The sequence below is a fragment of the Artemia franciscana genome, chromosome 5 (genome assembly GCF_032884065.1).
Source record: "Artemia franciscana chromosome 5, ASM3288406v1, whole genome shotgun sequence".
Taxonomy (NCBI): domain Eukaryota; kingdom Metazoa; phylum Arthropoda; class Branchiopoda; order Anostraca; family Artemiidae; genus Artemia; species Artemia franciscana.
In genome coordinates this window covers 18,865,052-18,892,794 of record NC_088867.1, presented here as the reverse complement: position 1 = coordinate 18,892,794, position 27,743 = coordinate 18,865,052, and the positions used below count along the sequence as shown (strand labels likewise).

Here is a 27,743-nt window from a genome sequence, read left to right as displayed (position 1 = left end):
GAATTGGTATATGATGAAATAATTCAGACGTCATATGCGGACAGACAGACAGACAGACATAACACACATACAACTTATTTTTATATATTTAGATTATATATATACATATAGTATATATATATAGTATATATATATATATATATATATATATATATATATATATATATATATATATATATATACTAGCTGTTGGGGTGGCGCTTCGCGCCACCCCAACACCTAGTTGGTGGGGGCGCTTCGCGCCCCCCCCAAGCCCCCCCGCGCGCGTAAGTCGTTACGCGCCATATTAGTTACGCGCCATTGTAGTTGTGTCCCTATGTCCCACCTGTGATATATATATATATATATATATATATATATATATATATATATATATATATATATATATATATATATATATATATATACATATATATATATATATATATATATATATATATATATATATATATATACATATATATATATATATATATATATATATATATATATACTAGCTGTTGGGGTGGCGCTTCGCGCCACCCCAACACCTAGTTGGTGGGGGCGCTTCGCGCCCCCCCCAAGCCCCCCCGCGCGCGTAAGTCGTTACGCGCCATAATAGTTACGCGCCATTGTAGTTGTGTCCCTATGTCCCACCTGTGAATATAGATATATATATATATATATATATATATATATATATATATATATATATATATATATATATATATATATATATATATATATATATATATATATGGTTTTAACTACGTAAAACTTGCGAATATACAACATTCTTTGCTGTCCCATTGTCTTTGCATATAAATAGATTGTCAGGTTTACCGACTCTTGAACATGCAACATATAATGTTCCATGGGAAAACAATCTGTATTCAGATCTATACCTCATGATTCTAATGATTGCCCTTGAGCTTTGATGATGGTGATTGCTAATCGACCATTCCCTGTCCCGGTGTCCCGGTCGTCATTTATATCCCCCTGTTTCCCCCGGTGTCCCCGTTGTAGTTGTGTCCCTGTGTCCCGGTCGTCATTTATGTTCCCTGTGTCCCGGTCGTCATTTGTATCCCGGTGTCCCGGTCTGTATATACATTCGTTTTTTAGTTTTGTTTTTCTCCTTTATTTTTTTCCTTTTTTTTTCTTTTTTAGTTTATTTAGATTTTTAGATTTTTTAGTTTTTTCATTAGTTTTAGTTTTTTTTTCCTTTTTTTTTTGTAGTTTTTACCTTCTTTTTAGTTTTGTTAGTTTTTTTTTTACTTATGTCCTGGTCGTCATTTATACTCCCTGTGCCCCGGTGCTTTGTTGATTGCTAATCGAACATTCCTTTTGTCCTGGTCGCTTTCTCTTTGAGTGTCGTCATTTATTTTTTTCTTTTTTAGTTCTTTTAGTTTTTACCTTTTTTAGTTTTTTTTAGTTTTTTAGATGAAAATTTTTTTTAGTTTTTTCCTTTTTTTCTTTTTAGTTTTTTTAGTTTTTTACCTTTTTTTAGTTTTTTTAGTTTTTTAGCTTTTTTATTTTTTTTATTAGTTTTTAGTTTTTTTTGTAGTTTTTGCCTTTTTTTAGTTTTTTTAGTTTTTTAGCTTTTTTATTAGTTTTTAGTTTCTTTTGTAGTTTTTGCCTTTTTTTAGTTTTTTTGTAGTTTTTACCTTCTTTTTAGTTTTGTTAGTTTTTTTTTTACTTATGTCCTGGTCGTCATTTATACTCCCTGTGTCCCGGTGCTTTGTTGATTGCTAATCGAACATTCCTATTGTCCTGGTCGCTTTCTCTTTGAGTTTCGTCATTTATTTTTTTCTTTTTTAGTTCTTTTAGTTTTTACCTTTTTTAGTTTTTTTTAGTTTTTTAGATGAAATTTTTTTTTAGTTTTTTCCTTTTTTTCTTTTTAGTTTTTTATTGGTTTTTACCTTTATTTTAGCTTATTTTTCAGTTTTTTCCTTTTTTTTAGTTTTTTTTTATTTTTTATTTTTTTTAGTTTTTTACCTTTTTTTAGTTTTTTTAGTTTTTTTAGTTTTTTAGCTTTTTTACTTTTTTTATTAGTTTTTAGTTTTTTTTGTAGTTTTTGCCTTTTTTTAGTTTTTTCAGTTTTTTTTTAGTTTTTTATTGGTTTTTACCTTTATTTTAGCTTATTTTTCAGTTTTTTCCTTTTTTTTTAGTTTTTTTTAGTTTTTAGTTTTTTTCGTTTTTTACCTTTTTTTAGTTTTTTTAGTTTTTTTAGTTTTTTAGCTTTTTTATTTTTTTTATTAGTTTTTAGTTTTTTTTGTAGTTTTTGCCTTTTTTTAGTTTTTTTAGTTTTTTAGCTTTTTTATTAGTTTTTAGTTTTTTTTGTAGTTTTTGCCTTTTTTTAGTTTTTTTAGTTTTTTAGCTTTTTTATTTTTTTTATTAGTTTTTTGTTTTTTTTTGTAGTTTTTGCCTTTTTTTAGTTTTTTCAGTTTTGACGTCACCTGATCCAGTTTTTTCAGGTGACGTCACCTGATCCATCCACAGACAGACAGACAACTTATTTTTATATATATAGATATATATATATGTATATGTATATATATATATATATATATATATATATATATATATATATATATATATATATACATATATATATATATATATATATATATATATATATATATATATATATATATATATATATATATATATATATATATTGGGGGGGGGCCCCAAGCCCCCCCGCGCGCGTAAGTCGTTACGCGCTATATTAGTTACGCGCCATTGTAGTTGTGTCCCTGTGTCCCACCTGTGAATAGAGATAGATATAAATATATGTTTTTAACTACGTAAAACATGCGAATATACAACATTCTTCGCTGTCCCATTGTCTGTGCATATAAATAGATTGTCAGGTTTACTGACTCTTGAACATGCAACATATAATTGTCCATGGGAAAAACAATCCGTATTCAGATCTATACCTTATTATTCTAATGATGTGTCCCTGTGTCCCGGTCGTCATTTATATTCCCTGTGTCCCGGTCGTCATTTGTGTCCCGGTGTCCCAGTTTGTAATTTCTCTTTGAGTGTCCCAGTCGTCATTTATATTCCCTGTGTCCCGGTGTCCCGGTCGTCATTTGTGTCCCGGTGTCTCGGTCTGTAATTTCTATTCGAACAATCCCTGTGTCCCGGTCATCATTTATATATCCCGCCTGTGCCCCCGGCGTCCCCGTTGTAGTTGTGTCCCTGTGTCCCGGTCGTTATTTATATTCCCTGTGTCCCGGTCGTGATTTGTGTCCGGGTGTCCCAGTCTGTAATTTCTCTTTGAGGTTCCCGGTCGTCACTTATATTCCCTCTGTCTCGGTCGTCATTTGTGTCCCGGTCTGTAATTTCTCTTTGAGTGTTTTTTCTTTTTAGTTTTTTTTTAGTTTTTTACCTTTTTTCTTTTTTCTTTTTTCAGTTTTCTTTTTCTTCTTTATTTTTCAGCGTCACTATGAAGTACATATCGACGAACCTTTGTTTTTTTAACTTAAATCTGGTAGGCATTGATGACCTTATCCAAGTCAAAATCCCAAACCCAATCATCATCGCTATCATTTTCAGTTTTGATATGTTTTGACTCTCGCTGTCCAGGTGGATTTTCATCTAACTGCGCGGTTTTGCGTTCTTTAGCCGCAAGCCTGTTTTCTTGCTGTTCTTGTGATTCCCCGGCACGCTTTCTTTTCTTACTTTCTCTATCAGCTGCAAGCCTGTTTTCTTGCTGTTCTTGTGATTCCTCGGAACACTTTCTTTTCTTACTTTCTCTATCAGCAGCAAGTTTTTTGGCATAAAGTCTTTGAGCAGCTTCCTCGGCTGTTGCCATTGTAGGTTCTTCAGTCATTTTACAGTTAAACATTTTTCCGTGAACAAATGTCTTAAATACCGTTAATGACGTCACCGTCATAGCAAAAATGACGACAACTAACTTCATGACGTCAGCCGACACAGAAACATGACGTCACCTGATCCACAGATCCACAGACAGACAACTTATTTTTATATATATAGATAGAAGATAAGATATAATCTGGCGTAACAGACATAGTGTAACAGACATAAAAGACAGACAACTTATTTTTATATATATAGATTTTTATATATATAGATACAGTTTCTTCTTTATTTTTTTTTTTTTTTAGTTTTTTCTTTTTTTTAGTTTCTTCTTTTTATTGATTTGTTTTCTTCAATTTGTCAATGTTCATTCTAACATTGACACTTGGAAAAATCTTTACGTGCCAAGCATGCTAAAGCTCCAACAATTTATATTAAACCTCAAAATTTGGAGTATCTGTTTTAAGGTTTTCGAATTATATTAATCTATTGTCAAAATATATTGAAATATTTGTGCAATTCCCAGTTTTTTTTTTAGTTTTTCATTTTTTTTTAGTTTTTAGCTTTTTTTAGTTTTTTTTCATTTTTTATCTTTTTTATTTTCTTACGTTTTTTTAAGTTTTTTCTTTTTTTAATTTTTTTAATTTTTAATTTTTTTTTAGTTTTTTCTTTTTAGTTTTTTTTAGTTTTTTATCATTTTTCTTTTTTCGAATTACTTTAATCTATTGTCAAGATATTTCGAAATATTAATGCAATTTCCAGTTTTTACATTCTAGTCTGTTTTCTTTCATATATATAGAAGAAATAATCTGGCGTAACGGACAGACAACTTATTTTTATATATATAGATATATGGTTTTAACTACGTAAAACTTGCGAATATACAACATTCTTTGCTGTCCCATTGTCTGTGCATATAAATAGATTTTCAGGTTTACCGACTCTTGAAAATGCAACATATAATGGTCCATGGGAAAACAATCCGTATTCAGATCTATACCTCATGATTCTAATGATTGCCCTTGAGCTTTGTTGATGGTGATTGCTAATCGACCATTCCCTGAGTCGCCATCGTCATTTATATATCTCCCTGTGCACCCCGGCGTCCCCTTTGTAGTTATGTCCCTGTGTCCCGGTCGTCATTTATATTCCCTGTGTCCCGGTCGTCATTTGTGTCCCGGTGTTCCAGTCTGTGATTTCTCTTTGAGTGTCCCGGGCGTCATTTATATTCCTTGTTTCCCGGTGTCCCGGTCGTCATTTATATCCCCCTGTGCCCCCCGGCGTCCCCATTGTAGTTGTGTCCCTGTGTCCCGGTCGTCATTTATATTCCCTGTGTCCCGGTCGTTATTTGTATCCCGGTGTCCCGGTCTGTATATACATTCGTTTTTTAGTTTTGTTTTTCTCCTTTATTTTTTTCCTTTTTTCTTTTTTTTCTTTTTTAGTTTATTTAGATTTTTAGATTTTTTAGTTTTTTATTAGTTTTTAGTTATTTTGTAGTTTTTACCATTTTTTTAGTTTTTTTAGTTTTTTTTTTACTTATGTCCTGGTCGTCATTTATACTCCCTGTGTCCCGGTCGTCATTTGTGTCTCGGTGCTTTGTTGATTGCTAATTTATATTATATTTATATTTATATTTTTTATATTTATTAATATTTTTTTAGTTTTCTTTTTCTCTTATTTTTCAGTTTTTTCCTTTTTTTTAGTTTTTTCTTTTTTAGTTTTTAGTTTTTTTTGTTTTTTACCTTTTTTTAGTTTTTTTAGTTTTTTTAGTTTTTTAGCTTTTTTAGTTTTTTTATTAGTTTTTAGTTTTTTTTTTAGTTTTTGCCTTTTTTTAGTTTTTTCAGTTTTTTTTAGTTTTTAGTTTTTTACCTTTTTTTAGTTTTTTTTTTAGTTTTTTAGCTTTTTTAGTTTTTTTTCTTTTTAGTTTTTTTGTAGTTTTTACCTTTTTTAGTTTTTTTTCTTCTTTTGTATTAGTGTGAAATAATTCAGACGTCATATGCGGACAAACACGACGTCACTCGACAGACAGACAGACAGACATAACCCACAAACAACTTATTTTTATATATATTTATTCATATTTTTTTAGTTTTCTTTTTCTCTTTTATTTTTCAGTTTTTTCCTTTTTTTAGTTTTTTTCTTTTTTAGTTTTTAGTTTTTTTTAGTTTTTTACCTTTTTTTACTTTTTTTTAGTTTTTTTAGTTTTTTAGCTTTTTTAGTTTTTTTATTAGTTTTTATTTTTTTGTAGTTTTTGTCTTTTTTTATTTTTTTCAGTTTTTTTTTAGTTATTAGATTTTTACCTTTTTTTAGTTTTTTTTAGTTTTTTAGCTTTTTTAGTTTTTTTTTCTTTTTAGTTTTTTTTGTAGTTTTTACCTTTTTTAGTTTTTTTCTTCTTTTGTATTAGTGTGAAATAATTCAGACGTCATATGCGGACAAACATGACGTCACCTGATCCACAGATCCACACACAGACAACTTATTTTTATATATATATATATATATATATATATATATATATATTGTGATTTCTCGGCATGCTTTCTGTTCTTACATTCTCTATCAGCCAAAGCCTGTTTTTTTTGTCGTTCTTGTGATTCCTTGGCACGCTTTCTTTTCTTATTTTCTCTATCAGCCGCAAGTTTGTCTTTGAACAATTTTCTTAAATACCTTTAATGACGTCATCGTCATAACAAACATGACGACAACTAACTTCATGACGAAATGACGACATGATGACATGACGTCACTCGACAGACCCACAAACAACTTATTTTTATATATATAGAAGATTACTATTACTATAACAAACATTATAATATTATACATTGTATACATCAATACATTTAATAATACATTAGTAATAATTAATACATTATAATAGTACTTATAACAAAAAAAAATAATTTCAATATTTTTGAAATACGAGATGAAAATGATTTACGCACGTTAATGGTGATTTTTTATATTTTAAAAACACAATGTGTGTACTGATAATTTTTAGTTTGTTTTTTTGGACTTTAAGCATTTTTTCAATCTTTTTTCACGTCTTTAAATGACATTACATGTACTTGTAACTGAGTTAAGAATGATAACATTGTGATTAAAGATTTTTGTCCATAGAAGCAAATGAGTGGCTTTCTTTTTTTGGAGGTTGAAAGATCTTCTATTTACTTATATTCACAATCGTGGTGGTCTTACTTCCAACCTTGATCATGTAATTGTGTCAAATTCAACTCTACTTTCATCAATAGTTCATGTGGACGACTCTAAAATCGACAACGATCATTTACCAATCACGTGCCAACTATCTTGGTCCATGGCGAGCTCTGTGCAACGTGACTCTCCTAAGTGGTTCTCAAAGTTAAATTGGGAAAATACCAATGTTCCACTTTATGTATTGACACTGTCCCAGTTATTATCATCTATTAAAGTGCCTTTCCACTTATTGCAAACATCTGTATGTACAACTTCAACTCGGATAGATATCAACTCGTATTATTAGCAAATAGTGTTCTGTCTAAAGTCTGCCGCTAAAAAATCTGTACCCTCCGAGGGCGTGCAAACGTGCACTCGCAATCCCTTTTGGAAAGTTGATCCTAAATTGAAGATGGCTAAACAAAAAGCTAAGTTCTGGCTCCGTATGTAGATAGCCTGTCTCTTCGGCTAATTCGTCTCTTCGGCTATGTGACTTCGTTTTTCATTAGAAAAAAATTTTACTTTCATTTAATATTAATCTCAAAAATCATTTTACAAAGCTTGTCAACTCAATCCTCCCAATTCGTATCAACCAATTTCAAGTGTTATCGGTTGAATCTGGTGTTATACTCCGAGCTCTTAAGCAAGTGAATAAGTCTGAGTCTCTCGATAGTAATAGTCTTTGCTTCAAGTTTTTTGCTTATGATTGTCCTGAACTGCTGAAGCATTTGCTGGTATTGTTTCAGATGTGTTTGGCACAGTCCGTTGTGCCAGATGGTTTTTTGTCCGGTTGTATATCTCCGATAGTCAAGAGGGGTAAGGACCCCAGCGCTTGCTCTAACTACCGTCCTATCACTGTGTCTTGTTTTGTTAGTAAGCTATTTGAAGATGTACTGCTACCGGCCATTAACTCCAAGTGCAATTTTACACCCTTCCAACTTGGTTTTAGAAAAGGTATGGGCTGCGTTAAAGCTCACCATATTTTGGGTTGGCTAATGAAACAAGCTGTTGCTCAAAAAAGTCCCCTGTATTGTTTGACTGTTGACATATCTAGTGCTTTTGTTAATGTAATTCATTCAAATGCTTTGTTTTCACTAGCAGCCTCAGGTGTTAACCCTTCTGTTGTTTCCGTTCTTAAGTATTGGTATGCTAATTCTTCAGTTAGGATGAAGTGGAATGGTACTGTAGGGGAGTATATTCCTGTTAAAAAGGTGTTAGGCAAAGTGCCGTGCTATCCCCGAGCATATTTAAATGTGTTTTAGCTTCGTGTCTCCAACATCTTCAACCGTCAATTTTTTACAATGATAATTTAGGCATTAGTCACGTTGCATATGCTGATGATGTTCTGCTTCTTAGCCGGACAAAGCATAGTCTAATTACCAACTTTTATCGGCTTTCAGCCGCACTATTCACAGTAGGCCTTTCAGTTAATGCCTCCAAATGTAGTCACTTTCGTCTGCTTGCTCCGCTATTACGTCCAGCGTGCTGAAAAGTGTGCGGGTTGGATACGCGAAAACTTCACCAAATCGTGGTCGGTATAACCGAAAAGGACTATGCCGTCTTTATTCTAGTTAGTAGAAATTACAAAGGGGATGTTGGCTAGCTCTCGATTGGATTAGTATGTCTGCAAGATATATGATATCGTTGAGAATAAGTCGAAGGAAATCACTTCAAGTGACATCATCTCGGAGAATTTATAAGGAAAATGTCGAAGAAGAGTTAATGGGAATCGTAATTTAATAGCCAAGAAGAGGCTCGTCCGATATTTTTGTTATAATGTGGTATGCATTCTTACAGGGACATGAGTCTGTCTTTTCTTCTTTAATGAAGTAAATTTTACAGTTATTTGTTTTTTGAACGAATAAGGTTCAGAAAGAAGTGAGAGAAATGAGGATCAATGAACTCAGTAAACCTGCATACTGGTTGAGTAACAAATTCTATTGATATCAATGAACCACCACTGTCGCTATTACGAAACAAATCTTTTTAACATTGAGCAAAGGTATAAAAGTTTGATACGACAATTGTCTGCTTAAATAGTAAATTAGTAGCTTACAAGGTGATTGGCTTATATGAAACTGAATTCATTGGTTTGAAATAATCCTCCTGTGGTGTTATATTTGAAAATATTTTTTTTTGTTCCAACGGAGTACTATCAACGATGATAATGGTTTGGTTATGACTTCGAGTTTTTGAACTTATTTTTTTTAAACTAGTTTTGATATTTTTGGTGTATGAAATGCAAATGGTATACGTATCCAGGCCATGATTTCGTTGTTGTTGTTGTTTAAGATGAACAGATTTTTTTGCGTGTTAATTTGCTTATAGTCAGCACTGTAATGGTTCAAAATGAATGAACAGGGAACAAAACAAAACACCTCCTCACAGAGAGTGAGTAGCCCATTTTACTAAACAAGGTCATAACCTAAGGCACATGGAGCACTAATGAGCACTTGGTCAAACAATTTGTCTTGCCTTGAGTGTTAGCTAGCTTGTTGACCATGAATATTTCAGGCGGACTTGCTTAAGACATTGCCGATTTTATTACTATTGTTAGAAATCATACAATAGTAGATGACTGGAGAGTTCTGTTTCATTATATATATTCATACTTTGATTGAAGATTCACTTTTGACTCTTGAAAAAACTGTATAAGTTCTGTAAAATATCAACCAAATTCCTTATTATAAGTATATGCAATGTCAATTAAAGACTTGAAAAAAGTTGAAACTGACTTTGGTGAAAAAACCTAAAAATTCCAAATGACGTGTCTGACTTTAGAAAAAATCAGATCATTCGTTTCTAACTTTGGTAAAAAATCTATTTACCTATATAAGACTCAAGTACATCCCCCTTTGAGGGAGGTAGTAGTGTCTATGATTGGAGATATTTCTTATCAGTTTCTTGCTAACTAGTACCGAATTTGGTTTGAAAAAAGCTCGTTGTGTATGGATCGAAATATTCATATAGAAATACATTTTTACTGTGATTTTACCATCTGTAAAGATCTTTTTCATAATGTCACCGATTCTGAAGACGTTACTTCAATATATTTTGAACTCCAAATGATTAGAGGAAAATGTTAGATGAGCCAAACTCATTACGAACATTGAGAGGGGCATTGAGAGGGGAGAGAAACACTTCTTCATATTGGCCAAGAAAGGACAATCTTACCATGCCATGAAAGCTCGGAAGCACAACTAAGTTTTTGGAAAAGGACGTATAGAAAACTAGGAAGAGATAATGTAGAGTAGGATAGAAGATTGAGAAAAGAAGAATGCCTCTACAGGAATTCCTTGCATTCTTCGAGAAAAGAAGCATATCCCTACAGGAATTCTTCATATTATTAGACCAGTGATAGAAAAGTTTTGTATATGAGAATCAGAACATACAAACCATCATTATCGTTCTGGAAGTACTTCAATTTATTAATTTACGCAAAATCTCCTTACTAATGGCATTTATACGAATATTTTTGCTTTATAATTGCTATAACATCTGCTTTTCCTATTATTTTGTCTTAAATTATGTCTTAAACTTTAAAAACTCTGGGTCAAGCTGATACATGGGGTAGGCTTTGCCAGGGATCAGGAAATGGCACAGACCACACAATCTTACTGGCTAAGAACTGACGCAGGGGATAGAAGTAAAAACAGTAAAAAACCATATATGAATATGGCTAACGAAGAAAAACGTTCCGTTGCCATGAAACAAAGCTCGAAAAGAAAGAATCATAGCATCATAGTGCATAGAAGCATTTTTAATTAACAGTGTCACATGGAATATCATATGCTATTAATATCATTGAACATAAAAAATCAGTAGAATGTTTTTTTTAATAACACAATATAGCTAAAATCCCATCGATCAACTAGGATACCAACTAATGCTATTGTTCCTAGAATTTCTAATGGATACCTTTCCATAGATTTGTTGCTCATCATCTATTCCAAATTAAACTGACTTCATTTTCTGGATTTCATATTTTATGACGGTGCTCAGGGCATTCTAAGTCTTCCAAATTTAAAAGGTGGATATTCTCCTTACACTTCTTCAACAAGAAGTTATCCTTGGTGACATCCATCTTCATAAATACAAATTTACCCGTCATAAAATCACACACTGCAGCAATTTTGATTTGGAAAGGTTGAGACTAAATCCAGTATTACAACAAGCCATTATTGATTGGTCATGCCAAATCTGTTTGTTAAAAACTTTCAACATGATTTAGTTGATTAATAATGTAAATTATAGTTTGTGTTCCAATGGTGAATATCTAATTCTTTAAATTTTATGTTCATCAATAATAAAACATATTTAAAGATTAATCCATAATGCGCTTTAGCTATAGTGACAAGATCGCTGTCAATAATTCCAAACATCATCCACTAATAGTTTCCTGCAAACTACAAAACACTATCCGAATATTCTTTTTAATTCAAGTACCCGCTTAATGTTTTTGCTTCATAATTGAACTCATATATATATAAATACCACTCACGGTCAGAGGAATAGCTTACGCAAGTATTCATTGCTCCTTCGTGGGCCTTAGGGAATCATCATTACCTACTTTGTTAAGATTTCATTAAGTCTCATTCAGCTAGTGAGGAGAGACACCCGCTCTCTGTAAAAAGGTATTTTGTTTCCCTTTTTTGTCCATTCTAAACTAGTTATCACACTGCTGATTACTAACAGACTAACACGTGAAAATATTTTATTCATCTCTAATCACAACAAAAATCACGGCCTGCATACGCATACCATTTTAATTTCATGTTCCAAAAATATACCATTTTCATTACCATTTCATTACCATACCAATTTCATTGTTAGATAACAAATTTATTTTCAAATATAACACCACAGGATGATTTTTTAAAACCAATAAATTCAGTGTTATATAGGCCAATCCCCTTGGAAGCTATTGATTTAGTATTTAAATAGAAAAGGTTCTTATTAAACTTTTATAACTTCGCTCAAGGTTAAAAGACTTGTTTCGTAATAGCAAAAGTAGTAGTTAATTAATCTCAACACAATTTTTAACTCAACCAGTATGCGAGTCTACTCAGAATTCATTCATCCCCATTTCTCTCACTTCTTCCGGAACTAAAAATAAATAACTTTATAATTTACTGTATCAAAGAAGGAAAAACAGAATAGTGTCCCTGTAGAAAAGTATACTCTGTAAGATAGGTATTCTAACCAACTTGTCAGAGGAGCCTCTTCTTGGCTTGGATTTTCCTGAAATATAGATTAAATCACGATTTCCATTAACTTTTGATTAACTTTTTTTGTAATTGTTTGAGGGGATGTCACTTTTAGTGATTTTCTTCAATTTATTTTTAACGTTCTTACGTATCTTGCAAATATACTAATCCCATTTGCGGGCTAGTCGACATCCCCTTGTAATTGATTCTGCAGCATCGGGTATTATCGGCCTCATGTCATGGCCGCCATCATCTTAAACTTCCAATAGAGTGAAACCACCCATATATTTCTATGAACAAAAATATTTACTCACAATGTCATCATTCTGAACTTTGTTATGAGTTCATATAATGTCATTTTAAGACATAAACAAAAAAGTTGAAAAATTTTGAAAAAGTTGAAAGTTAAAAAACTAAGTGAAGAAAACTGTCACTGCAAATATTATTGTTCTAAAAGGAAAAATCACAAATAACATACATATATCATTTTTATCTCGTATCTTGAAAATATTGCAAGTGAATTTCTTTTGCTGAAAAAGGTTGAAAAAAAGATGGAAGAATTTCTAAGTAAAAAAAAACTAGGTAAAAAATGTTACTACAAATATTGTTTTTCTAAAAGAAAAAATCTTTGTTAACGTACGTATATCGATTTATTTTGGACTTTTGCTATAAAATCTATATTGGAATATTTATGTTGTAATATTTTCTATATAGCACGTCATTCCTTCATCTTTAGGAGACCTCAGTTCAAATACTACACCAGTCAAATATTTCCAAAATAATCGGAACTTCTTCGCCATCATCTTAAATCATTACGCAATCTGTTCTGTAATACCCACAAGAAAAGTAGAACTGCCTTTTTAAGGTTTGTTCAGAGTTCATTGTTCCTCGAGAGCACCTTAGGAAATCGTCATTACTAAGTTTGTTGAGATTTTATTGGTCAGTACACCAGTATAATCTCTTTTTCCGGGTTTGTTCATTGCTCATCGATCTTATAAGTGCGTTAGGGCTAAATCATGGCACAACTAACACTCAAGGCCAGAAAAATCAGTTACGCAATTAACTTGGCAAGCTAAAAGAAATCAGTTCCACAAGAGGTCATTGCTTTTTCAAGTGCCCTAGGGCTAAATCAATGCACAGCTAACACTCGAGGGTAGAGAAATTGATTTTGCAAGAGTTCATTGTCTCTACAAGTACCTTAGAGCCATATAATTGCTTAACTGTAACTTAAAGCCTGAGAAATCAGTTAGGCAAGAGTTGATTGCTCCTCAAAGTATCTTAGGGAATGATCTATAAGTAACTCAAGGCTAGAGAAATCAGTTATGTAGGAGTTCATTCCTCCTCCAAGTACCTTAGGGAATAACCTTGACAAGTAACTCAAGGCTAAAGAAACTGATTGTGTAAGACTTCATGGCTACTCCAAGCACCTTAGGGAAGGACTTTGACAAGTGAGGGGTTACCCTACTTTCTGTGAAAGGGGTATATGACCCCTGGAGGTACTACCTGACCCTGTACTGGTGTTAATTATTCTAAACTTACTCCAAACGATTTTAGGTAGTAAGCATTCTAACTTCTGTATTTTTGTTGTGACACGCTAAAACTAAGTAAACGGGCTTGTTGGATGAGAATCTTGGAATGCTCGAGCGCACTAAAGTTTCAAGAATTTCACTAAGAGTTCTATAAGGTCTTTACGGTCGCATATTTCTCCATTAAGAAAGTCTTATCAAGTGTAAAAAAATGCGAGAAATATAGATAGGTGGAAAAATTTATCTTTGGAAATATGAGTTTAATAGTCACCGACATAAAGTTGTTCCTTGACCGAATTTATTACGGGTTAGTCCAGCAGGAATTCCACAGTCATCAATTTGCTGCAATTCGTAATCGGGTGAGTTTTTCAGAAAACACACTGTTGGCATTACTGCGATTAGACCATATACTACATATTTTGATACCATAGACTTATTAATATATATACATAGTAAATATCTTCAAAATAACATCTGTTTTTGGCACCAAAATTTTCAAACATTTTAAAATTTACGAATTCTTCCCTTTCCGTGCTTATCAGGGCCAGGACCGAATACGAAATTTACACATAAATTAAGATTTTAATCCTATTATGTTCAGTACTAGGAATTTTTAGTATGTTGTCGTAAGTTAATCATTGGCAGTAATATTGCTGATGTAGGAGCTCCCTTAAACTACGTCTTCGAAGTAACCAATTAAAACATATGCTAGTTACAAATGCTTTGATCAAATCAATTTTGGAAATTCAACTTAAAATTCTGACCATTTTATAGCTTTATTTCCTTTAAATGAATTTCTTTAAAGGGATTGCTGTTGACAACTGCAAGATATATTTGATGGATCAGAATTACCACTTGGTGAAAACAGGAGAACAAGGTGAAATATATATCGCTGGAGCTCATGTCGCCCTGGGTTATGTTGGTGCAAAAGGATCAGACAGATTCATTAAAAACCCCTACGCAACATCTAAAGGTAAGAAAAATTTTAACCTTTATGAAAGTATTTGGTGGTACTGGAGTCGATCATTAATTCTTTTGCAGGTGGCCTGATCTGATCCTTTTTATATAGTTACATCCCAACTTATTACAATTAAATATCTATGGAGTATACATACATCTTTCAAGTTCTTTTTGGAAATAAGCTCCCAAGCTGTATTGGCGGCTTGCACCACCTTCCCCAGCCACCATTAAGGCTAATAAGTATGTAAGTAAGTATATTACAAAACGAATGTGGAGTAAAGAACAAAAAATATATCTATAAAAAATAAATAGCCTGCAAGAAATACGCAAACAAACAACTTCTCTTTAACTGAAGCAGGTGTTTTCATTCCACATTAAAGACTGGAAACCATAAGTAAACAGAATAGTTGGAGAGAAAAAACTTTGGTAATGTAAAGAACTGGTACGTAAATGGGGGGGGGGGCAGGATCAGAAATATCAAAACAAAGAAACTCACATTTGGAAGCATTTATGAAAAAGTCTAACTCTTCCCAAAGCGTCAGTCCGAACACGCAAATTATTAGCGGGGCCCAATCTAGTATGGTTAACTAATAGTAAGTCATCAGCTTAAGCAGTATAACTAAAACAGGTATCTTTTTTAAAACATAGTTGGAGACAACAATCACAGACAATGTCCACTTTAAAATAATCAACAAAATTTTATTTCCCTTTGGCTTGCTAACTGTAGTTAGCGAAAAGTGAGAAAGCTGTAGCTAAAGTGAAAAGTATACAAATCAATGCACAACACTAGTCCACACAAATGCTATATAACCCATAAAGAACATAATAGATTCGAAAATCAAAGAATCACCCAGCATAAAACTAAACATGCTAAAATATGTCTTGAATGCCTTCACTTCAAGCGAAAAATTAAATAATAACCAACCAAATTAGAAAAAATAGTGTGTCAATATGTAGCGTGTCAATATGACAAGGGCCGGATAAAGGGCAATTATTGTGGATGGGTACAATCAGGCCCCGCGTTTGAAAGGGCGTCGCACTGCCATGAAAATAAGCACTTTTTTCAAACTCTTAAATATTCTTAATAATTCCTGTAAGCGCTTCTCCTGAAGAGAGATCATTTTCCCGGCTAAAACTAAAAACAAACAATCCAGTATCAACAATGAATCAGGAATAGATTAAGTAGCTCAGCAGTTCTGCCGATTGAAAGTGAAGACGAAAGAAAGTTAGATTTTCAGGTAGTTTAGCAAGAATTAACAACACAAAAAATTAGAAACATGTAAATCCATGTATTCATGTTCGTTGATGTAAATCTTTCTTCAATAAATGATTTTGTATTTTGTAAACAAGAAATAATTGTTGTTTTATTTATTTATGAAAATATGTATTTTTAATGCTTTCTTCGAAACAGCTCCATGTTTTTGTTAGGGAAAATAGCCATATTGGAATTTTCTGGCCCAAAATATTTAGGAAAAAATTCATATGAGTAACGTCATATTTACGAGGAAATTTCAAAACCACAAATACGTCATTTCCGCTTTAGAATTAGTTCTATTGCTTTTTGTACCTTCGACGTAGGTAGAAATACACAAGAAACATAGCTGAGCATAAAATACCAAATATAATGAGTCTATTTACAAAAAGAGTTTTCACCGGTTTCATAATACCTAAAGGACAGACACGTATATTAACAATTGATCGAAAAGAACAAACTGGATCACCAAATGAGACGAGATCAAGAGGACGACCTGAGAAATGTAAATTCACAATGGGTGAAAATGAGCAACCTAGACCATCAAAATATGACATAGACCAATTCAAGCAGCTAAGGCAAAGGGCCTTGAGAAAATGTTTGAAGTAACGAAAAAAAGTATGGGTTTAGAATACTTGTGAAAATGACACTACGAGTTAGAAACGAAAGTGAAGAACATAGAAATATACGGTTAAAAGAAAAGTGGCAGCGAGTCAAAGACAATAGTGAAGATCACAAAAACATATGGTTACAGAGAATGTCTAAAGTAACGATAAAAAAAGCTGAGAAACAAAGGAATATGCGGTTAAAAGATAAGCAGAAGCGAGAATTACAACGAGGCAGAAACGAAATCGAAGAAAAAAGTACGGTTGCAAGACATGTGACAACAAGGATCATAACGGATCTAAAATGAAATTAAAGAGCAAAGAATTGTGTGGTTAGCTGACACGCGAAAGTGAGTATCAGAACGTGTCAGAAATAAAAGTGAAGAACAAAGAACTGTGCTGTTCACAAAAAAATGTAGAACTTGAACTTATGCTTTGCTTTAGATTCATTAAACGTAAACGATGACTGAACTATCAATAGTAGTAATATTTTCAGCTTCAATGTAGCTAATCACAAAATTAATCTAGCGCTTCATCCAGCACAGATCCCTGAATGTAATTTCGAACAACCCTCAAAATCACAGGCACTTTTTAGACCCGAACGAAGCTCTTACACCCCAAGAACACTTTCTTCATCGTTTAAACTACAGAATCTCTCGTAATCTAATAGATCTTTTGGAGTAAATATTTCAAGACACAAACAATTATGCCAAAGGTTACACGAAAATGCAAGAAGTCGAGGATGATGTAAATAAACCTGCTGCTTCACTGGGACAACAGCCTCTGATACAGGTCAAGTGAAAATCAGAATCAATACAAAGAAACCTGCCGTATAGCCGTTCCCGGGACTGGTGGCGAAGCCACTGTCCTCTCGGTACTATCTATGATATATATATATATATATATATATATATATATATATATATATATATACCCAAATTCAATTTTAACAACATACTTAATATGTTAAAAGGGCCCCATAAAAAATCTTCCATTGGACCCAGCTCCTAGTTGATCCGGCCCTGACTATGAACGCAGTCCAAGGATTAAATATGACTTTACCAAATATTAGAAATTTGGATACAGTTAGTACTACGAAGATGATAGATTAGTTGAACGAAAGATTGAGGAACACAAAAGGCCCAAGTGAGACCCAGTGGAGCTGAAAAAATAAACCTCAAAGATGAGCTTCAAATAGCATTAAATGATTCTAGACCAAGTCATGGTTTAATTGCCGGAGGATTAGCTTCCTGAAAGCAGTTTCAAGATAGAATCGAAAGTGGACACGCTTAGCTTATGCAGAGACTTTTAGAGTTCAGTCTCCATGTTTATGGCCGCACCAGGTACGGAAGATTTTACAAGATTGCAGAATGGGGGAAATACAAAATTATGGCTTCGGTAATGAGGAATAATAGACTGGGGATAATAAGGTGATAAACCTGGTAGGAAACATTTTAGGTGAACAAGCGATACAGGTTTGGCAGAATGAAAAAAGCCTCTCTGATTCCCTGAGCCTCTACGTCGTTGTAAAAGAGAAATGTGGTGAATCAAATTTTTTTTAAGTGAATTTAAGGTGCAATGGAAAGTGTATCTTGTGGGCACCGAAAGGAGAGATGGTCAGACCAAGTGTCTGTTTCTCCGAAAAATACCAAAAATATGCATAAAGTACATACGGTGACCTTTTAACAACAGAAAAAACATGGTACTTTTACAACAAAAATACCTTATTTCCAAACATGTGACCATCTTCCTTAGAATTTTTCCGGGCTGAACTAAATACACTAGAAAATTTTCTTGCAATTCACATGCCATAGATAACCCAACATTGGTAATAAATTGACATAATCAGGAAAAAACACATAAATTTTTATCAAAAACTTGTTATTATGAAAAAAGCTGATTCTTTTCAGATTAAATTTTCAGCTAAACCAATATCAAGTTTCAAATATTAATCAGGCAACAAAAAAGCTAAAAAACAATGTTCTACAAAAAATTATACTTATTTTATAGATTTTGGTCTCTTGTATAAGACTGGAGATTATGGAAAAATTGTGAATGGACATCTTTCATATGAAGGCAGGTCCGACAGTCAGATCAAAGTGCGTGGTCATCGAGTGGATCTTATTGAAGTTGATGGAGTCATTAGATCTATCAGTTATGTGGAATCCAGCATTGTTTTGTGCTATAATCCTGGCCAGATTGATCAAGTAAGTATTCTTATCTCTCTTTATTGCTATACTCATGATTGGTGCTAGGGACAAACCCCCTGAAGTCATTAAAATTCGTTTCCAAATCTTTTTATTTCACCTTATTACTCACTTTAGTTTGACAAACCTTAGGAAAAGTATTCTATCTAAAAATACTGTCTTTTTATATTTAAAAATAGAGTTTTGTTGACAAATATAACAATTATGAATGTTAACTTTTTCATAAATTTTTCATAGTGGTAAGTAGGAGCGCACAAGCTGTTTAAACTACCACTTTAATGTACAAGTTATAAGTTTGAAGGTTATAATAACTTGGCATAACTAAAAGAACTAAAAGAACACTATTATAATTTAAGCAGTAAAAATGGTAATATTTTTATATTTATCTAAAAGAGATTTGACTATACTCTGTATTGTGGACTGCGTGTTGGACTGTATTTTCTTATATAATTTTATGATTACTTGTTGTTAGAAAACAGCAAATAAACACGCTTTTTCTCATTGAAGTAAAGGTTAAAATTTAAACTTAAAAACGGGAAAAAAATATGGGCTCTTCAGCTATGCAACATAATATATATGTATCTAGTACAAATAAATTTACTGATGCTATTTTCATATATATGTAGGATTATGTAAGACTAGCACTTTACTCTAAATGCAAGCATAAAAAAGAAGAATGTTGTTCTAGAAGCCTAGTTTTATTAAGATGTATAGATACAATAACGGATTAAGCTATGCTACTGGTTTAAAATTACAACACACATTAGATTAAACATTGTAGCAATGTAAAACACAGACTAATACTGACGATTGTTATTGACGGCTAATAATTTCCAAACAAAGAAAAGAAGAAAATTTAATTTACAGCAAAAACAAACAACAGACTGATTCATGTGGCATCCTGTTGATTTTACTGGCCGTAATGCAGTAGCATAAAAATTTTAAGCGTAGGTCGATACATTAACCTAACTCGAAACAAACAACTAACAATTCAGAATATAAAATACAGAAATGAGATTATTTTTGTTTGCAGAACCAGGGGAATAAGACCCCAGTTTATCCCAGCTGAAATTCAGTCTCTTCAAAATCTTGTCAAAACACAATAACTGTATTTCAATAATAAATATAAGCCTGTATAATTCAAGCATCCAGAGAAACGGGCCAGGTTTCTTTAGTCTTAGGGATACTATATGACCCATTTCTCATTGTCATTTTAACTTGATTTGGGAAAATTGACTTCAACTTTGCCCTCCCCCCCAATGAATTTGACGAATTTACGCCACTGTAGAGAACAAAAATTAACAAAGGACAAAAACACTCTCACTCAATTATCCCTTAATACCAGAATATATATAAATAAAGGCTAACAGTAATAATAATAAAAAATTATTTCCCTACTCCCAATAAATGTTTTTTTTAATTTTACTTTAAACGACCCAATATGTTCCGCCTCCCTAATGCCAGCTGGGATATCATTCCAAATAGCCGAAGCTAAATACCTAATTCCGAAAGCTGCACGTGTGGTTTCTCGGTACTAGACAATAAAACTATCCACCTCTCTTGTCTCATACCTGTGGAGTGAACGATTTACTCGAAAAAAATCGGTAAAAACTGGAGGACATACATCATTGCAACATCGATGCGCAAAAACAGCAGCTTGATAATCTCAAATCTGACCAATGTTAAGCACTCGTAATTTCTTAAAACATGACGCGGTATCATTCACATTTTCTACATAATTACCAAGAAGACGTACTATTTTATTTTGTAGGATCTGCACATTTTTAAAATTTGCATAGAAATTACTAAACCAAAGGACACAACCATAATAAATATAAGGCGCAACAATGGTGTGATATAATAATAAAAGAACTGTTAATGGTAAAACATGCTTTAATCGACGCAAAATTTCTAAGCCTCTAGCAACTTTAGCTGCAACAAGATCACTATGGTTCTTCCAAGATAGATTACAATCAAGCTGGAATCCCAAATAACGCACTTCATGCATCTGTGACAAAGGCCTACCGTTAAAAAATATCTTTGTTATAACACATGGAGGCTTACCAACTCTCCTATAAATCATAAAATTAGTTTTATTAACGTTCACTGACAGAAGGCTCAAACTTGTAAATGCAAAAAATGCCTTTAATACCCTACTTACTTTCAACAAGAAATCATCGACATATCGAATAGACACAGTTAAAGCCGCAAAAGTCGTAATACAACACTCAGGTAAGTAGAAACGCATTGAATCAACATACACAAGGTACAGAACAGACCCCTGAGGCACACCACACCTCACATGAAAAGGAGAAAAAAACACATCATTTAATACAACCTGAATAGATCTACCACTTAGAAAACTATGAAACCACTTTAAATAGTTACCACGAATTCCAAGGGATTGTAGACGTTTGAGTAGAATATTAAAATCCACTGTATCGAATGGTTTTCTAAAATCGATAAAAACAGTCAAAGGGACTTCACAACGTTCAAAGTATTTATTTACAGTATCACAAAGGGAACGCACGGCGTCCGACGTCGAGTGACCTTTCCTAAAGCCAAACTGGTTTTCACTTAACATCCCTGTTTTCATAAGATGATCATAAAGCTTTTTATGCACAATATTTTCAAATATTTTTGAAAACAAGGGTGGGATTGATATGGGTCAATAATTTTCAATTTCTAGCTTAGAGCCACTTTTATGAAGGGGGATTACTTTTGCCCTTTTAAGCGCATCAGGGAATATACCGGTTTGGAGGGAAAGATTGATTATATGGATTACACATGGCATTAAATAACACATCACTGACTGAAAAGTTTTCAAATTAATGCCATCTGTCCCTGCTGAATTCAATTTGATTGTTTTCAACACCTTCAGAATTTTATCTTCAGTACAAGGCTGAAGTTCAATCTCATATCCAATTCCTCTATCATCCACAAATTCATCTTTCATTAAACCGTTATTAAAATTCACTAACCCTTGCGGCTGTACGTTTTGCCCAACACTTGAAAAAAACTCTGTGAAAAAACTTGAAAAAAACGTGATACTTATTTCATCATTAACAAGTTTTCCTTGAATCAGTAGCGAATTAGGTGGAGCTTCTTTCTTCTTTCCCAATAGGTCATTAATAATTTTCCAAATTCCTTTAGTATTATCCTTATTTAAACTCAATTGGTTGGCAAAGTATTCTTTTTTAGCTTTTCTTCTCATCGAGTTTACTTTATTGTGTATTATTTTGATTTCTTCCAGTTTCTTGGCACATTCACTATTTAAATATTCCATATATGCTTGATTTCTTAAATGTGACACTTCAAGAATTTCAATAGCTATCCAGGGATTCCTGGGTTCACACTTATGTGGTTTCAAGAATTTCACTGGGCAAATCTTATCATGAATTAATTCTACGACCCCCATCATACGATCAAACGCACCAGAAGCGTCATTTTTCATATCCATAATCTCACTAAATCAATGGTACTCAACTCTTCACCTTTTTCAACGACCTAGTCTTCACTTTTTTTGTTTTAGTACTTTTTATTCGGCCACAAGGTACCGCTCCAACAACTGGGAAATGGTCCGAACAAGGGTATGGAACCACATCGGTGTAACTATGGTCCACATACTTAGAACCAACAAAAATATTATCAATGAGAGTGGCTGAATGACTCGTAACATGTGTTGGAATATTTACTATTTGGAAAAGATCATGAACAACCATCAAATAAAAAAAAAATCTAAATTTGCTCCGTTCAATGTAAGCAGATTAAAGTTGAAATCACCCATAGAAATAAAATCTAAACCTGTCCGAGACACCGCACGCGCAAGTTGATCAAACCCAATTTGAAGTTCTTCCCAGCTAGGACTTGGTGGCTTATATACAACACTAATCAAAAATTTACTACTTCCCATATCTAAATCCAGACTAAAACTTTCGTATTTACCCTCTATCCAAACATCAATATCATTTCTTACTTGGTATGTCAACGACTTAGAAATCGAACACGCAATTCCCCCTCTATAAAGTGACGTCCGGTTATTAATCTCCAAATTATAATCTGGAAAAGAGTACAATGAGACAGAGTGTTCCTGACTCAAAAGACTTTCACATATACCAATAAAAACTAACTTTACCTTGAGAAACAGAGAGAAATTGCAACACATCCTCATAACACGTGGTTAGGTGGCAATTCCAGGCACATAAACTCAGTAAATCGGCTTCCGCGGGGTTTAACTGCGAACATTGAACATAAGCACTGTTTCTTAACTGTTTAAATCTAACTTGGTTCATACAAGGCTCAATATCAGTTGCTATTTGTGCCGACAAAACCTGTTCAAGGAGAAACGGTCGGCTCATTAAATCATCGAGTATAGACGTATCGAGAGTAAATGAAATCTCGAACTAAAACAAATCTCTCTAAATGAAAAAAAACACCAAGAAAGAAAAAAACACATAAAAGCAGAGAAAAAAAAGGTTGAAAATACAAGCAAAAACATTAAAACAAAATAAACAAATGCAAAAAGCACTAATGAGACCAAATACAGTCAGTAATAGAACGGATCTTCTTGACTGTTGACCCTACACTAGATTTTGCCAAAATCTGACCCTGATCTGACCAAACATTTCGTTGTCCATACTTGTCTTTCACTGCGTTTAAAATGTCCCGGCGACGTTTAGTTAGAGACTCCGATACAAAAACGCCAGTTGAAGCAAGTTTAGCCTTTGCTTTAAACACTCAACGGGCTACATCTTTGCCAGAAAATATAACGACGATCGGAGCACCTCTAATAGAACTTTCTTCATGCTGTGTAGTCGGATTATTCAATCGGAGACGGTATATATTAATCAAATCAGAAGATGCGAGGTCTGTCACAGACATATTTCTATTTATAATGCGAGATATTGTCGTACGAGTGTCTACACCAGGTAACTGCTTTACCCCATGAAATACAAGACTATCAAGCAAGGACTCTTGATCATAATCATCAAGCTTTTTTCTATTCTACTAATCCTCTCCTGCAAATTTTCAATTTGAGTTCTCAGACTACTTACGAGTCTGCTCAATTTTGCAAACTTTGGATTAAACTCGAGCGTGACTGAATCATAAACCTGGCTGACTATCACTTCAGTAGCCTCTTTCAGTAACCTTGGGTCATTGAACTTTTCAGTCACTTTCTTAGTAATATTTTCCAGTAGATCACTTCTTGTCTTCTCCATCTGGGCTTCAGTTGGAACTACTTTGTCATAAATTTGGGCGATACTTGAAGAAACTGAGTTAGACCCTAATTTATCATTTGCTTTCAGGGCTAAAAAAGTCTTAGAAAGAGTTTCATAAATTTCAGGGGTATTATCAAGTTCCAAAGTTACTTTTTTGACAGCAGGCGTGGATGAATCTTTCGTTTTAGGTTGTATTCTTGAAGATTCGCATCTATTAACCTAAATTCATCGTGACCACCGAAACAAAAGACCAGATAAGTGGGCTTTCCGTAAGAATTCTTTCCTATTTGCATAATTTTCACGGGCCATAGGGGGTAGTTCTTGAATTTAGCTAGCGCAACATCAAACTGCTAAAAACCACAGTCTTTGCTGAACTTTTAGTTAAGAAGTAATGATGCTAAGGCTATTTAAAGAAAAATGGATTTTTAGCCGAGAGCTTTTATTATAATTGCGTTACGATAAAGGTGAGAGGAGAGAAGTAAGAAGAAGGGTGGAGGAGAGCTGTTTGCAAGAGCCATGGTACCTACCGGGCTTGTCCCTGAAATTGCGTAGACAAGGTAGGCAGCCTCCAATGCTTCCCTTACTTCTTTCGCAAGTGAACCTTCAATCTAGAGAAAATGGGAACTGGTAATCGGTGCGAAGATGAACTTTTCTACAATCCTATCCTATGCTTTGTACAGAAAAATCTTGTTAATAGAGTTTCGCCCGATACGATAAAATAGTACATGGTCGATTTCTTCGAGTCTTCTTCTCTTTGTGAGACCCGTAAATTGCTTTTTTTTAAAGCTTTTTCGAATAAAGTCCCATCGAAGCGCGTAGGAGCCAATGGTGCATTAAACTGTGCTTCGGACATTATTTCTTCGCTTGTAAAGCACGATTCCTAGAACATAAAGCTTCCGGACTTTGTTATCAAATGTCCAAGCGAAGTGCCAATGATCCCTGTTGATGCCTTCAGTACCCTCAGTGCCAAGGTGAACTCTTGTCTTGAACAGCTGCGTGATATTCTCGCCCTCATGTGAATTCCAAGAAAAACCCTTGCCAAGCCTCGCCAAAATGTGCAAATTACACTATGGAACACGTAAGTTTTAGTCTGAAATACAAAGTTCTCCGATCGGCTCTCAAAAACGCTAATAAATGAATGCTCAAACTCCATATAGCTTTGTGTCCCTTAATATTAATGGTACAAAAGACAAGGATCTACTGATTAGTGAGCTGCTTGAAAATGATATTGTGTTTTTACAGGAGTACCTTCTCTCTAAAGTGAATGTTGATAGACTAAAGCGTTTCTGGACCCATTATACCTTCTTGAGAGCCTCCCAGAAAACCCGTGGTAGACCATCAAGAGGTCTGGTCATCTATTTCAGACATAAGACTCAGCCGTCATTATTGCAAAGTGACGCTAACATCTTAGCGATAAAATGTGGTGATACCGCATTTATAAACATTTATTTCCCCTGTAATAAAAAGACAGTGCAGTCATTGTCTAGTTTTTCACAAGCATATAATCGCCTATGAACACTACTTAGCGACCTTTCAAAACAAAATACCAAATGGGTTCTCGCCGGCGACATGAACACTGACTTATTATCTAATTCTGACCGATCTGAAATCTTCCTCGCTTCACTACCCGGAGGATTCCATCTTGCTGCTAAAGATCTTCTATTTACTTATATTCACAATCTTGGTGGTCTTACTTTCAACCTTGATCATGGAATTGTGTCAGATTCAACTCTACTTTCATCAATAGTTCATGTGGACAACTCTAAAATCGACGAAGATCATTTACCAATCACGTGCCAACTATCTTGCTCGATGGCGAGCTCTGTGCAACGTAACTCTCCCAAGTGGCTCTCAAAGTTAAATTGGGAAAATACCAATGTTCCACTTTATGTATTGACATTGTCCCAGTTATTATCATCTATTAAATTGCCTTTCCACTTATTGCAAACATCTGTATGTACAACTTCAACTCGGATAGATATCAACTCGTAATATCAGCAAATAGTGTTCTGTCTAAAGTCTGCCGCTAAAAAAGCCGTACCCTCCGAGTGCGTCTGAACGGGTACTCGCAATCCCTTTTGGAAAGTTGATCCTAAAGTGAAGATGGCTAAACAAAAAGCTAAGTTCTGGCTCCGTATGTGGATAGCCTGTGATCCTCCTTCTTCTGGTTCAGTACATTAAATAAAACAGAAAACCAAACGAGAGTACAATATTCCCTGCATAGGGCAAGACTGAATGCCTGGGATGGTCCTTGTGACAAGAAATCCTGGGATCATGTTATAAACAGTGTAAAGTGCTCACTTCCAATTAATTCGTCTCTTCGGCTATGTGACTTCGTTTCTCATTATACAAATATTTTGCTTTCATTTAATATTAATCTCCAAAATCATTTTATAAAGCTTGTCAACTCAATCCTCCCAATTCGTATCAACCAATCTCAAGTGTTATCGGTGGAATCTGGTGTTATACTCCAAGCTCTTATGCAAGTGAATAAGTCTGAGTCTCTCGATAGTGATGGTCTTTGCTTCAAGTTTTTTGCTTATGATTGTCCTGAACTGCTGAAGCATTTGCAGCTATTGTTTCAGATGTGTTTGGCACAGTCCGTTGTGCCAGATAGTTTTTTTGCCCGGTTGTATATCTCCCATAGTCAAGAGGGGTAAGGACCCCAGTGCTTGCTCTAATTACCGTCCTATCACTGTGTGTTGTTTTGTTAGTAAGCTATTTGAATATGTACTGCTACCGGCCATTAACTCCAAATGCAATTTTACACCCTTCCAGCTTGGTTTTAGAAAAGGCATGGGCTTTGTTCAAGCTCACAATATTGTGGGTCGGCTAATGAAACAAGCTGTTGCTCAAAAAAGTCCCCTGTATTGTTTGACTATTGACATATCTAGTGCTTTTGACAATGTAATTCATTCAAATGCTTTGTTTTTTCTAGCAGCCTCAGGTGTTAACCTTTCTATTGTTTCCGTGCTTAAGTATTGGTATGCTAATTCTTCAGTTAGGGTGAAGTGGAATGGTACTGTAGGGGAGTATATTCTTGCTAAAAAAAGGCATTAGGCAAGGTGCATATTTAAATGTGTTTTAGCTTCTTGTCTCCAACGTCTTCAACCGTCAATTTTTTACAATGATAATTTAGACATTAGTCACTTTGCATATGCTGATGATGTTCTGCTTCTTAGCCGGACAAAACATAGTCTAATTACCAACTTTTACCGGCCTTCGGCCGCACTATCCACAGTAGGCCTTTCAGTTAATGCCTCCAAATGTGAGTTTTTGTGTTTTGGGAGTCCTCCACCAGCATCACCTCTTTGCTTGGGTTGGTTGGGTCTCTCTTTTTCCACGTCACTTTCGTCTGCTTGCTCCGCTATTACGTCCAGCGTGCTGAAAAGTATGCGGGTTGGATACGCAAAAATTTTACCAAATCGTGGTCGGTATAACCAAAAAGGACTATGCCGTCTTTATTCTAGTTTTTGTGCCCCTGCTGTTTTTTTTCTTTCTGGTTTTGCTTTCCTCCTTCGCAAGAAGGATACAAAGAAAATACGCTCAGGATATTTTAAGTGTTGCAAGTATTTGCTGCGTCTGCCTCGGTGGTATCGGAATCATACAGTAGTTTCTAAATTTGACATCGTTGATGCACCCTCGCGACTGAAACATTTATCTAAAGATATATCTCTTAAAACGTGGCAAATGATTGGTGTTTTCGACCCTCTTTTGCCATTTTTGAATTGAGGTAATTTACTTATGTTGTATGTTGTTATG

General features: G+C 33.9%; 2 protein-coding genes across 2 annotated transcripts in view; one reads left to right on the top strand and one right to left on the bottom strand.

The window, feature by feature from the left end:
• LOC136027691 (uncharacterized) overlaps nucleotides 1-21,346 on the bottom strand; it is a 93,102-nt gene extending 71,756 nt beyond the window's left edge. Inside the window, exon 1 of the mRNA XM_065705140.1 lies at nucleotides 20,924-21,346. Coding sequence (XP_065561212.1) covers nucleotides 20,924-21,346 — 423 coding nt within the window. The remainder of the gene's footprint in view (nucleotides 1-20,923) is intronic.
• LOC136027060 (beta-alanyl-bioamine nonribosomal peptide synthetase ebony-like) overlaps nucleotides 1-27,743 on the top strand; it is a gene marked incomplete in the record, with an annotated part of 131,305 nt that overhangs the window by 55,132 nt on the left and 48,430 nt on the right. The window contains 2 exon segments of the mRNA XM_065703988.1: nucleotides 14,544-14,711; nucleotides 18,566-18,762. Coding sequence (XP_065560060.1) covers nucleotides 14,544-14,711; nucleotides 18,566-18,762 — 365 coding nt within the window.